The sequence below is a fragment of the Odontesthes bonariensis genome, chromosome 20 (assembly GCF_027942865.1).
Source record: "Odontesthes bonariensis isolate fOdoBon6 chromosome 20, fOdoBon6.hap1, whole genome shotgun sequence".
Taxonomy (NCBI): Eukaryota; Metazoa; Chordata; class Actinopteri; order Atheriniformes; family Atherinopsidae; genus Odontesthes; species Odontesthes bonariensis.
The window spans coordinates 13901393-13914540 of NC_134525.1; the positions used below are offsets into that span (position 1 = coordinate 13901393).

The following is a 13148-nucleotide window of genomic DNA, read 5'->3' on the forward strand; positions in this document are numbered from 1 at the left end:
CACAGGCATGCTCGTGGCCTCAACATATTCCAGACTGAGACAGGCTGAGTGTTCCCCTGACAACACTCATTTGAAAATCACACAAAATACATCACTAAAGATTATAAACATAAGAATCTTTCAAATTATAGTGCAAATTTAGAGTACTATTGAACTAACACTGCAGAATTCTCAACATATTTATCTTAACTGTTTCTTTTGAGTGGATCAAAAAAAGATATTGGCCTTGCACATTTAGCATATTGGAAACATAATCTGCAGTCACTTACCTGCTTCAGGTGCGTCATTTTAGTTTTGCTATGTTGCCTCCTGGATAGAAAGCATGAGTATTTTGAGAGTGTGGGTATTCAACGTGTGCAGTCCAACATGTGTAACAGCCAAAGCTGTTGTCCCTGCTTAAAGCTTTTCATGTGGAAACTCATATCAGTGCCTAACACCTCGCAGAAAACTCGAATGAATAGACTCCTAGGCTTGTGTTCATAGATCTCTGAGCCAAAAAAAAAGGAATTCATCAAGATAGAACGGAAGGACTGATGATCTTAGACAGATAGAAGGGATTTCTCATGCATCTTTGTGTAAAAAAAAACCTCTGACTCACTGGCCACTGCCTCTTTCATTAAAACTTTGTCTTATTCATGCTCTTTCTTGTGAAATCTATGGTCCTTTGTGGCAGGCTGTAAAATCAAAAACAAAAGCTGGAGAAGCAGTCACTTAATATCAGGATCAGTTGTGACACAATCCAATGCGGCGAAGAACACTTGCAGCCTATACCGGTGGGAGGCATCCATACAACTACATAAGGTAATTGTCTTGAAGTCTGTTGTTGCTGAGCGAAGTGCAAACTGGCAGTCACCACAGTTTGACTCCAGCATAGAGCTCTCTTCCTCTTTTTTCCTGTTTCTCTTTCCTTCCCTGTCTGCCAGCCTATTGCGTGGAACTGTTAATCCAAGATCCTCTTTACTTTCTCTGTGGGATTTCATGAACATTCCAAGACAATGAATGGGCCCGCTAATCTTGGTGGTACAGCTAAATCCAAAACAATGGCAAATAATACAAGCCTACTAAATTCTACCGTGTTGAAGCGGACCTAAACCCATCACTTGTGCGCTGGAATTACAAGGGAGATGTGCATCATGTCAACAGGATCTGGTACGTCTGTCTTCATCCAGAACAATGCAAAGCATTAACCATCTCAGCATTGCCTCGATGACTACATGTTCAAATGAAAGTGAGCTAATGAGAAAAGGCACGCCTACTGCGAGACAATGGCGGCACTTGGAAAGCACTACTGAGGGTACATTTCTAGTTCATTCTTTGTTCTACGATAGTACTGCTTTCAGTATAGCATCTTATTTTAATCTGGCTTGTTTATGGTCTCAAACATTTGAGTTCTACCGTATATAAAGAGTGTAAAATTCCCAAATCTTGATAACTTTGGTACTTGTTTTTTATTAAAAAAAAGTTTTTTTTTCGATCAATGCATCATCAACGCAAATTAAAGTGTTTTCTGAGTGTAAAACAAGAATCAGTGCTACTAAATGTACATTTACCAGCTGCTGCAAGATGATCTCAACAGAAAAATAAAATCAAGATATTTTAATTTAAGAGCGATCACAAGGGAATGGAAGAACAATTAATGCAAAATAACTAACTCTCAGAGGAATCAGAGTTACAAATCATCATTCTCTGCTGTTTTTGAGCTCAAGCAACCAACAGCCTTCCAGTGACTGGGATGTAGTGGCGCAGTAGTATTAGGATACATACCAGGTATATCTATAAAAGTATCGTCATCCAGCAGAGCAGCCATCCTTTCATACAGTCTGTTTTCATCTGCATTCAGTATTGCTAGAAATCAAAACAATCATCAAATTAATATAGCTTCAACTGTCCTAAAAAAATCACATGCATGTGTGAGCTTAAAAATTGCTCTCTACTTATCATTACGATTACAATGAATTGGACTCTAACGGGCTTCAATTGGACTGTATCACTGAAGTGCCTTGAGATGACATTTGTTGTGATTTGGCGCTATATAAAAAAAACTGAACTGAATTGAATCAGTGAAGTCAATCTCAAGCACATCTGAACATACAAACCTGAAATATTAGCCATGGCTGGAGAAGGGTGAAAATGAAGTGCATGCAGAAGAGTAATGAAATAGGAGCATTAACATGCCTGTTAGCTGGCCTGTCATCATGTGATGAGATTTGATTTGGTGAATCCTTTGATATTACACGGCAGTGATATCCAAAAGATACAGGTGAAATGGCTTCTCCATTAATAGCCAGGTTTCATTATAACATGCATATTACTTGGCTCCCAAGAGCTCGCTTTTAATAGGCCTACTTTAGGAGGGGGCTGCAAACTATTGATATGGCTCTGCATGTGTCATTTGACAAGGGAGAGAAAACTCTACGGTGAAATGAAAACTGACCAACGATACATGACCTTCATCAATGACAACGAGGTGGTTAGCCAATCTAGTAATACCACGTTAAGTGTATTTACATAGACTGTCCTGCCATCACAAATGATGGCCTGCTACCAGTGATCTCTCTCACCCCTCTTTAATGAACCAAGGAGAACCATTATGACAGAGAATGGCATACTTAATTCAAGCTCATCTTCAGTGCTGACCCCAGTCGTCCTGCGATGCCTTGGGTCTGTCTGCTCTGCCGACGATGGGTCAAAGTAATTTTGGGCATGTTCATTTCCTGTGGAAAGTGTGAGAGGAGAGTGAATGAGAGAAAGAGGGATTGAAAGCTGGTGGTGGTGGGGGGTGTAAGGGAAGGGAGGGAGCGAGTAGTACAGGTTCAGGTTAGTGGTTATTAGAAGCACATGAAGCAAAATGTTAATTTTGAAACCCACACTGTCGAAGGGCAGTGTCAGCGGCTGCTACCAGATAAGGCAGAGCCAAGATGAGACAGAAGTTCAGAGGCAGGGAGAGAGGAGTGGGAAAGAGACTGCTGGGCTTCTCGGAGCACCTCTGTACGGCCTGCGGTGCTCTGGGGCCTAATTAGCATGCCGCAAAAGGTCACGGCAGGCAATCTCTTAAATACGACTGCCATATGTTTGCCGTGTTCAAAAGGAACTAATGAGAAAGTCTACAAGCCCAAAAGTATCTGGAATTTCAAAGACAATACCTTCTAAATACTCTAAGGTCAGCAGCCTAGACGACCAGGCAAGTTTGGAGGAGCAGATCCAGAGAAAAATAACCTGAGCCCATGTCTCATTGACTTCTTATTAGCAATCACTGACCTATGGGTATCAAGTCTGCTCCTCAGAGTTTATGGGGAATCTAATGGCTCCAGGGCCCTTTCTATTAAGAGTACACCCCACCAAGCAGCTTTCTTAACCCCAAAATGATTCTCATTAAAAGCCTTGAATATTTCACTTCAATCTAAATTGCTTTACTTGTATTTCTCAGGTTGTGGGGCAAAAAAAAAAAAAAAAAACACAGTGCATTAGATGATGTTATATATTCCATCCAAGGACTTCTTTTCCAAAAAGTCTGAGGGCATCAGTACTTGGATGAATAAAAACTGTGACTACATGTGTTTGGTCTGATCCACTACCCAGAAACGTTCACTGGGATTCTTTTGTGCTCCTACGAAATGTCTGCATGTGGCTTTCACACCCTGTCCACACTCTGAGTTAAACACTCAGACTGAAATACTTATTAACCGAGGAGCAGCCGTACGACTCTTCAATGGCACCATAAATTGACTGTGAAATTCACATGTTAAATCCCTCTACACTGTTAGCAGTGAGTTTGAACAATTTCTCCGCAAATAGCTCTGAGGTTATGAAACCCTTTTTTCAAATACAAATTTGCATAATGGTAGTAGCTTCGTGAATCGCCTTTTGAGTCATAGCTGTGATTTACCTAAATAGTCTGGCTGCCCTCCAATTCATCCCTTTAATGAAAATTTCAATTATCTAGTCTTACATGTACAATATCAGTTAGAGATACTGTTCACAGTAGCTTTGAGATAAGGAAAGATTCTAGTAAGGACCAAAGTAAAAGACAGACATGGAACAGTCAGCTTTTGGATCTGTGCATTTAGGTTCAGTTGATGTATCTAGTTCATAATGAAGAAAATGCAATTGGTAAATTTTTTGTGCTTGAGCACTTTTTTAACGTGTACGCATTGACAAGTTCATAAAGGTATCTCAAGAGACTTGTTCATATATCAACAGTGGCTGCATGAAAAGATAACATTTTCTTTCATGAATGAACCACCACAAGATGGCTTTAAAGATGTGGCCTGATTGACATTTCCCATAAACTCAACAAAACTCATCTTCATTCATCAACCTAAAGAGGCTCAAAAATGACGGAAGAGGAGTCTTCTCTTTATCGTGTTTTTCGTAAGTTAATATACATTTTTTCTCCTGTAGATATATATGTATATATATAAATTTTGAAAAAAATTGAAAAAATAAATATGTATATGTATGCTTATATGTAGAGTAACATTATTGAATATTACTTCTTTATTTTTGAGGACAACCTTCAGTAATATGAAAGATTGCTGTCACACTTACTCTTTGCCACAACGATTATTAACTGTTTGAATGAGCAAATTACGTTGTTGCATAAAAATAAGTAAGTTCTCCCAAAGACTGACATCTAATCATTAAAAAAATTAAGATTTTGTTTTTTGCTGTGAACTGTTGATTTTTTTCAGTCTTCTTGCTTCTTATGGAGAAATTCACAATTCCACAAAAAAATATAGAAATAAACTTGATGATGTGGGGTCTTTGAAATGGACTGTAATCAAACCCTAAAGCTTCACTTATCGACAGCCCAAGTGGAGAGGTAAAAGATTAAGTTTGTGATTAATAAGGGTGTCAAGTTAGGATGCTTCCTGTAATACTTTGTGTATAGGTCAGATACAGCAAGTCTTGAAAAACATTGGATCTTGGTCTTGACTCCTGAATATGATCAAGAAAAAAAGACTGCAATACATCTGCTCTTTCACTTAATTATTATTGTTTTTTTAATTCCAACCAAATATGAGGAATTAGTGCTGAAAACAAAAAGGAGATTAATGCGTTTACAAAGTAACTTTAGAATGATCATTGACTTTCACGCAATTGTAATTCTATTTCTTGTGCAGAGAAAATATGACCACAGTGATAAAAAAATAAATTCTATCCATTCAGAGTAAAAGCAAAATAAGCCACATTAAATCAAGAATCTAAAATGTGACTCATCTCTGAGAAAGCTGGCACACTCGCAACCTTGAACACATCCTAATTTACCATCCCATTCCTCAAGAGTTCTCCCTGACATACTGAATTATAAGGGGGCATATTCCTATGCCTGATTGGCCTTAAGCCGTGTTTCGGGGGTGTTGCGAGTACACCACACAGACAGCGGATCGGCTTGGTAACATAGTAGCATATGTAAATGCACTCTCCTATGACTCCAGCCCACCACAAGGCATCTAGCCGAGAGTGGGAGTCAAGGCTGATTGTGTCGAGGGTACTTCTAGATAGAGATAGAACACCCACTACTGTAGCGTTCTCCAGTGGAGGAAGAAGTTATAAGAGGGTTGCTTGTTTGGACACGCTTGCTTTGGAATGCCAAGACCAAGGGCCCCGCAAATGGAGAGAGAGCGAGAAAGTAAGGAAGAGGAAGCGAGATAAAGGTTAGATCAGGAACACATCTACTGTCAACAGATTTGAGGCTAATGAAAAATGAAGCTTCACCTCTTTCTTTGGCAGGGGCTTGCAGCTCCATTTTTTTTCGGTGAGCTGCAAGGGTGCTATCTGGCCTGTCACCTCGCATTTTTCTCCCCAGCCAACTCGGAGAAATGGAAAGCTCAGTGCTTCCTCCTCCATCGAAGGCTGGATTTTCTATGCCCACAACAGTAGCTCTCTCTTCTCTTCCTGACAAAATAAGCAAAAATATAAACGGAAAGACAGTGGCATGTAGGCCAATACAACAGCTAGGTCAATATGACTCACAAAAGGAAAACAAACATATTCATTAACAAGAAAATTCTGTTGGTGATTTCTTTGCTCCTATATGTTCAAGCGCATCCTCCTCGAATGACACTAAAACACAATTAGGTTAAATTTAAATCAGAATCTTGCAGGAGAAGGAGGAAGAAAAAAGAGGAGAAGAAGAAATGATTAAAATAATTACAAATTGCGCCCTGACAAGCAAGAGCAAAATTTAGCCCAAAGCCATTTGTCTGTAATTAGTTAATTAATCCTTACACAAATTATGAGCAATAACTCATCAAGCAGGACTCACCCATCAGAAATTCAGCCGACTTGGATTTCTTCTGCTTAGGTTGCTGCAGAGCCTTCTGCTGTAACTTCTGGAGGGAAATTGTTAAATGAATAAATTAGCTGCAGAATGAAGATCATCATTTATGATCCGCAACTAACGCAGTATTTTAAATATGGGACGACACTGAAATGTCATTTAATTTACATCGCCGCTAAAGGGGTCAAGCACTAATTGAACAACAGGAGTGGAAAAGAATTTAATCATAAATAGATAAGAAAAGTTGACATGAATGTGTAATGAAGGTCACATTAAAATACTTCCTCCTTGTGTCTAAAATGAACACGGAACAACACTATGTCCTGGAAAATTGTGCTTTTTTTACACAAGCTACATAAGGGTAAACAGACTCAATGTGGAAGTGTGTGTGGACATCCAGGCACACTTTTTATTACTTCCATTCACATGAACCTAACCTAGAAAGTGTTGAAGAAGAAATGAGGAATGCATTTGGTCTCTTTTACTTCGTAGGGATTGAGGATTTTCAATACAGGGTTTATGTTTCAAGATGTACACAAATATAATATGAATTCAATACAGCCCAGCTGCAAAAGCAATGTAAACATGCAAAGTGAACACTATTGTAACTAGTGTTGTAGGTGGTCTTCACTGTCATTAAATAGAAAGAAAAGGAAGAAAGGATGTAAGAGCAAGTATGGGTTTCTTTGAAATCAAGACTATGTGGAACAAACTGCACTCCCACATTTCTCTTATTTCTGCGGACAAGCAGAACAATACAAGGGCTGAGGTAAAAGGAATAACTAGTTGTTTTTGTTATTGATATGTTTACATAAGAATGCACCATTTAAAAAAAAGCTGTGTTGCTCAAAGCGTATGGAGCCTTTCAAGCATCATTTTATGCAGATTTCAATGATGAACTGTGCTCATGCCCATGAACAGCATGTATTTGTATACTATATTTAATTTCAAAGGCAAAATCAAGGGGCAGAATGTTTGGTGAGCGGGAGGGGGGGGGGGCTTATTTCAGCTCTAAATGACAGAGCAATTAAAATAGCAGAAGACTACTTCCAGACCAATCTGGTAAGGGGAGTTTTTGTAAATCTGTTTTTACATTCAACAAGCCCTACAGCAAGACATTCATTTATACCACTGAGATTAATGCTTATCTAATTGTAACTTATTTAAAAACCATTTTCTTTTCGACTGGGTACCAATCATTTTCTGTGACTTGTACATACTGTGTAGCACCAAAAATGAGAGACAAATTTGGCTTTGGCAGCATATGTAAGGTTTCTCTTTTCTTTTCTTTTTCTCTTGACTAACACAACTTTGCACAACTTATTATTTGGGTGCTTATGCAAATAAAGCAACTCAGTGCACTAATTATGGCAAAATTAATCAGGAAATTTTGCTAATTAAAAAAACCAACCATTTACCTTGTATTACAACACTAAACTTCAACAGTATTGTTCCGTAAACTAATTTAGTCGTTTAAATGATGACAAAGTCTTTGCACTGGAAACCCACATGACTATATTTAAACTAATGTCCCTCTGCTGTATATTCTATCTTTCTGTGATGCTAAAAGTGTTGTTCAGCCATTTAGCAACACAGACTGTGCTAATAAGTGCTGTGCCATTGGAATATGTTTATTTATTTATTTTTGCGACTGCTGTTGTTTTCATTTCAAATTTTTTGTTTCGCTCTCCAAGTCAGCGTGGTTGTCTAAAGACACTTTGGAAAAGTGTGTCAAAATCAATGTGGAATATTATTGAATACCATTTTAAACATTCACACAATACAGCTATAAGAGTGTAAAATCAGCACTCATATGAGATGAGATTTTCTTTCCACGCTGACTTCCTTTGTCTTCCTTGCTCTATTTCTGTCTCCATTTCTTGCATATGTCAATAAGTCATCTGATTACTATGAATGCATTTATGTCAGTAAAATTCAACCAAGGAAAGAATACAGGAGGAGTACAGTCCATGCACCTCGGGCTTAATGCTCCTGGTTACTGTCACTAGAAATCTAATCCACATACCACCATACAAACCACTCTGTCTTGAAAGCTAAGAGAATGCATGGTTCTCATCTTGCTCTCCAGACCCCACTGACATTGACAGCATCCTGGGTCCATACAATGACTGTTTGGCTGCAACTGTTTGAAGCGTCATAAGCGAATACGGCATGCAGATGTTGCACTTCTGAAGCGATAGGAACAATTTAATCCTGAGGAAAAAAGTGTCACAGAGGTTCATGAAGTACACTAGATGTTCAGAGGCAAAAAAGACTCTCCATTACACAAGAGCTGTGACAGTAGCAGTGTTAATTTGCCCGTCCGCTGGCAAAATTTTTATGTAATTTTCCCGTAACATTGCACATAAATATGTTAGATTAATGGTGCTGGGCTATAATTGTTTGCCAAGAAATGCGGGTCTATTATAACATTTACAAAAGACATAAATGTATAGCTACACAATACCATGCCCCCCGAGTTTGTTCCCATGTCATGTGAAGACATCTACATGCCTTATTAAATCTACTCCCTCTTCCACATTTCACCGTGAAGTGCACAAAATGCTTACTTTGCAGTCAACACGAGAAGAAAATCATTCATAAGGGGTGACAAAAGAAATTCAAGATTTGTCTTCGGTTCTTTCTTCTTAAATGTGATTGTTGTCAAAAGGAATAGAGCACAACAATGCTTTGTTCAGTTCTTGTTGCGTTCAAAGGCATAGCTAGAAGGGCTTGGGGAAGACCGCTTGCTGCTAGGAGCTGGTGGGCACAGACCAGCTAGAAAGTGAATTTTGCATACTGTACGGATCATCGCCCAGTTCAGCCAGTCACATTGAATCTGCCATCAACCAATTGTGCTTCATGAAACCGTCAACCCTCATTTACGTCTGCCTGTTTTCTTCCCCACACAGCTGTAAACAAGGCCCCAGCTTTGAGCTGTCTTCCTCTGTCCCTGTGTGCGCTGCTTGCCAGGGGAGAGCAGACAGCAAAACCTCGTCCTCACCGAAACACTTAAAGCTACCATTTCCAGACAATCACCCCGTGCACGAGGCACGACAAGGAGTCAGGGGCATGAGTGTCTCTGGAAGTGACAAGAGTTTTAGAAGCTTTACACAGAGATCCTGCACATGTTTCGTCTCCTCCTTGATTTCAGATTTTTTTTGCTTGAAAAACCCTTTTCACCCTTTTTCATAAACAAAAAAATCTCCTGGCACAAAAAAATACATCTGAGTGCCCACATAATGAATGCTTATATTCACACACATATCTATATTAATAGAATAACACAAAGACATGAAAAGGATGAGAGTGAATGCCTTGCTAAATCGTTAAAGACATAAAAGCTGGTTGTGTTTTCATGTTTAGGAAATCTTCTTTTATCTATCGACACAACAAAAATGACTATATCAGTGAAATGTCATAAGAATAATGAAAACATCTACAAAGCATCTTGATTTAAATGACTAAAGATAAGGTTAACATTTTGTTTCAAAGGCCTACAAAGTCAATTCTACCCTTAAAATGTGAAAGCATCTTAATTTATAGAGCACCCTTATGTGTGCACGGTAATTGCAACTCACCAAACAGATTCTTCTAAACAACAACCGCGTCAGTTGGTGTAGACAGAAAACATAATTAGTATTCAAGCTTAATTAATCTACGCTGGCCCCCTTTAAGTGAATTAGTCAATTATTTATGCATGTGTGCTCCTTTGATGCTAACAGATTATGTATGTTACTGGAGAAACCTTGGAAAATGACTTTGAAAACTTTCCACCATAAAATGTCACTGCAAGCTTTTGCACTAACTTAGAAATGTCAGTGAAGGCCATGAAAGCTGAGTGGTCACAATAACATAAACTGCCAAGCATCTGCAAATTCTTATTGTTGCCAAATATTTAAATGCCAGTCAGTGAAACACTGCAATTCTCTGTCCCAAATCCAGAGCAAGAGGCAAACTAAATCAGCCAAATATGTACTTTTTGTGTGTCCTAATCCATGGAATGGAAATCTAACACAGGTCGGATAAAGGTCTTTCCTAGGATCATGGGAACTCTTTGGGATTTTCAAGAGCCTTTTTGTTTTTACCCTTGAGAACCAGGCGGTGCCCTCTGCACCCCTCAATCCCCTATTGAGAAGCCAGAGGCAGCGCGGAGGAATGCTAAATGTCAATGGTCAGACCGCACCAGCACCTTCAGAGAGAAGGAGAGATGGAGGTATGAGGTCTGACCTCCTGGTTTGCAGCTACACTGTTAGGATGAGTAGAAGTGAAACTGCACTCACACTGCCAAAGGTGTCCATCTCCACAAACCGCAAAAGATCATCACTGGCTAACCCTGAAATCTGAGCAACGGCAAAGTCTGCAAAAAACAAAAAGAAGAATGAGGGAAAAAAATGGTGAGAAATGTGTCCAAACAAATAATACAAATCAAGGCTCACAGAAAGGAGGGGAATGACTGACATAATCCAAAACTTTAAATGTGCTTTTCTAATTAAAAGTTGGCTGGCAGTGAGCTGTTTTGATAGCTTACTGTGCTGCTCAAAATACTTCATTCCAACTGTTATAGTTTATCTCTGCTGTTTGTATGCTTAAAACTATTATCTCTGTAATGCATCTCAGAGTATAAAGGACAATATGCACCATTTATTATCACATATAACAAATAATTTGCCCTGATTATTCAAATAGTTTATTCATTTACATCTGATACAATACTGTTTGGTATTTTTATCATCTTTTCCTATGGTAATTCACATGGCTTGCACAAGTTTCTGCTGAAATAGCAAAACAAACCCCGGGCAAAATGTGAAAGATTATCCCATACCATGCGAGCTAGGATGAAATGCTACACTTTTTCACACTGAACACTGCTCCACTGGGTGTGATTGAAAAACATGTAAAGCTATTGAATCTGTGGTTTGTGTATGTGAGGGAAAATGAGTGTTGTAACAAGTGGGCCAGTGTTTTCGTAATTGTTTCAAATTACACTCGACGTAATAACTCAGTGAAAGCGGAGCCAGTGTGCGGTCCGTTCACATTAACCGGGCAAAGACCACAGGATATCCATGCACCTTATCACGACCCACAAAGCAAAAAAGAAAAAGAAAAACTTGATTGTGGAAACGACAGTGGGTAGTGCTCCTTCGCTACATTTCCAGCTCTGCATAATTGTGTCCGTTGGTGCTAATCACTAGAGGAGGGATTGCACTTTTAGAAAAAGAATAACTTTAACATGTGTATTTCATTGAATGAGACTCCCTAACGTGGCTGTTTTTAATTTTCTTGAGTACCTTTCTGGGTTTTTGACAGAGGTGGGTGTACACGTGCACGTTGGCGTGTGTGTGCTTTACACAGGTTGTTAAATTGCGATGCTGTGAGACGTCTGTCAGTTGTAAAAACTGCCCTTCTCCTGCCAAATACTGATTCTCAAAAAAAAAGATTTATTGTCAACACTAGTGTTAACAACATTAAAAACTGATTCACTTTTCTGCTTGAGGTTTGTACTTTCCATTAAAAGCCATATAATACTGAGGCAAACCCCCAAAGTCATTCAGATGACAATGCACTTGATAGGTTTTAGTTAGCATCTTTCGAAAGAGGCAAACGTGTATGAGTTCATGAGCTGAATTTTCCGATGTAGTTACTGAACAATACCCACATGCAAACACATGCTGCTGACACCAGCCAGCATGTATCACTGTTAAATCATTTATACAGGGATTCCTGCAAATGTGAGTGATTTTGACCTGTAAACCACAAAATCGTCTGCCCTGTTTCATCAGAGCAACATGCCTGGAATGAGCAGCTGGGGTCAGAGTTTAAGAGCACAACCCTGCTGTTGGTTAATTGCTGTTTAGACTTTTTTTCGAGAAGAAATATCTCTGCTTTTGAAAACATCTTTTTTAATGAATTTTTCAAGATCTTCTTTCCATACCATCCAGTTTAATTTGGTTTTCAGACTCCTACAATCTCCTAACCTTTTTGGCATCATGGTGTGCATGAATTACACAATGGGCATAAACAATAAGGAAGCTGTTTTTATTATCATTGAATTCTACTGATAATGACAGTACAGTAGCAAAAAACTGACCTAAATTACAATTTTAAAACAGAAAACCATGTATAACCATGCATAATTTGACCTTCAGTCTTTTTCCATGTCCCCCTTTTGCCCTGAGAATGACCATCTCCTCTGTCATCCAGTGAGCTAAGCTCAATCAAGCCTTAATCCAGAATGACAGTGGGATCTGTGTTGCACCAGACAAGGCACTTCCCCTTTTCTGTGGCATAGTGGGACCTGAAATCCTTGCCTGACATTCCTATTTTTTTCCATGAACACAGATCAGGGATGTAATTCAATAGTCACAGAGGGACAGGGCATCGTGCACCAAAGACCATTTTTATTGGCTTGTGGACAGAGGCCTTTTCTTATTGTTTGACAACAGCCAATCTCCCTCGAGAAAGAGTTCACACAGCTGACCACAAGATTGCAAAAACAGTAGAGTGTATCCACTTGAGATATTTTGCATACATATTTACTCCAAATGTACTCTTTGCACTGTAAATTACACCTAAAAAGATGCATTTGAGCCAAGCAGAGCATTGTTGTGGTATAGTCAAGTATATCTATCCAAGTCTATTTATTAGATATTTTGAAACTGCACTTGAGTTTTGTCCAGTTGCTCATGCTTAGATAAATTTCAATATAGTGTACATTTTGATCCCTCTGGATTGTTAACCTAATTTATAGCAAAACCTAGGACACACCATTGGTAACTCTATGCATATATTTATTACTTATGATTAAAAGGAATTTTACCTTATGAAGCGCAATTTCTCCCTCTTCATGGTGGGCTACTCCTCA

At 38.9% G+C, this 13148-nt stretch overlaps 1 protein-coding gene across 1 annotated transcript in view; it reads right to left on the reverse strand.

The window, feature by feature from the left end:
* ofcc1 (orofacial cleft 1 candidate 1) overlaps window positions 1-10633 on the reverse strand; it is a 72449-nt gene extending 61816 nt beyond the window's left edge. The window contains exons 1-5 of the mRNA XM_075452446.1: window positions 10567-10633; window positions 6265-6335; window positions 5719-5894; window positions 2610-2714; window positions 1765-1845 (exon numbers count right to left, since the gene is read on the reverse strand). Coding sequence (XP_075308561.1) covers window positions 1765-1845; window positions 2610-2714; window positions 5719-5894; window positions 6265-6335; window positions 10567-10584 — 451 coding nt within the window. The 5' untranslated portion in view covers window positions 10585-10633. The remainder of the gene's footprint in view (window positions 1-1764; window positions 1846-2609; window positions 2715-5718; window positions 5895-6264; window positions 6336-10566) is intronic.
* Between the last annotated feature and the right edge of the window lie 2515 nt (window positions 10634-13148).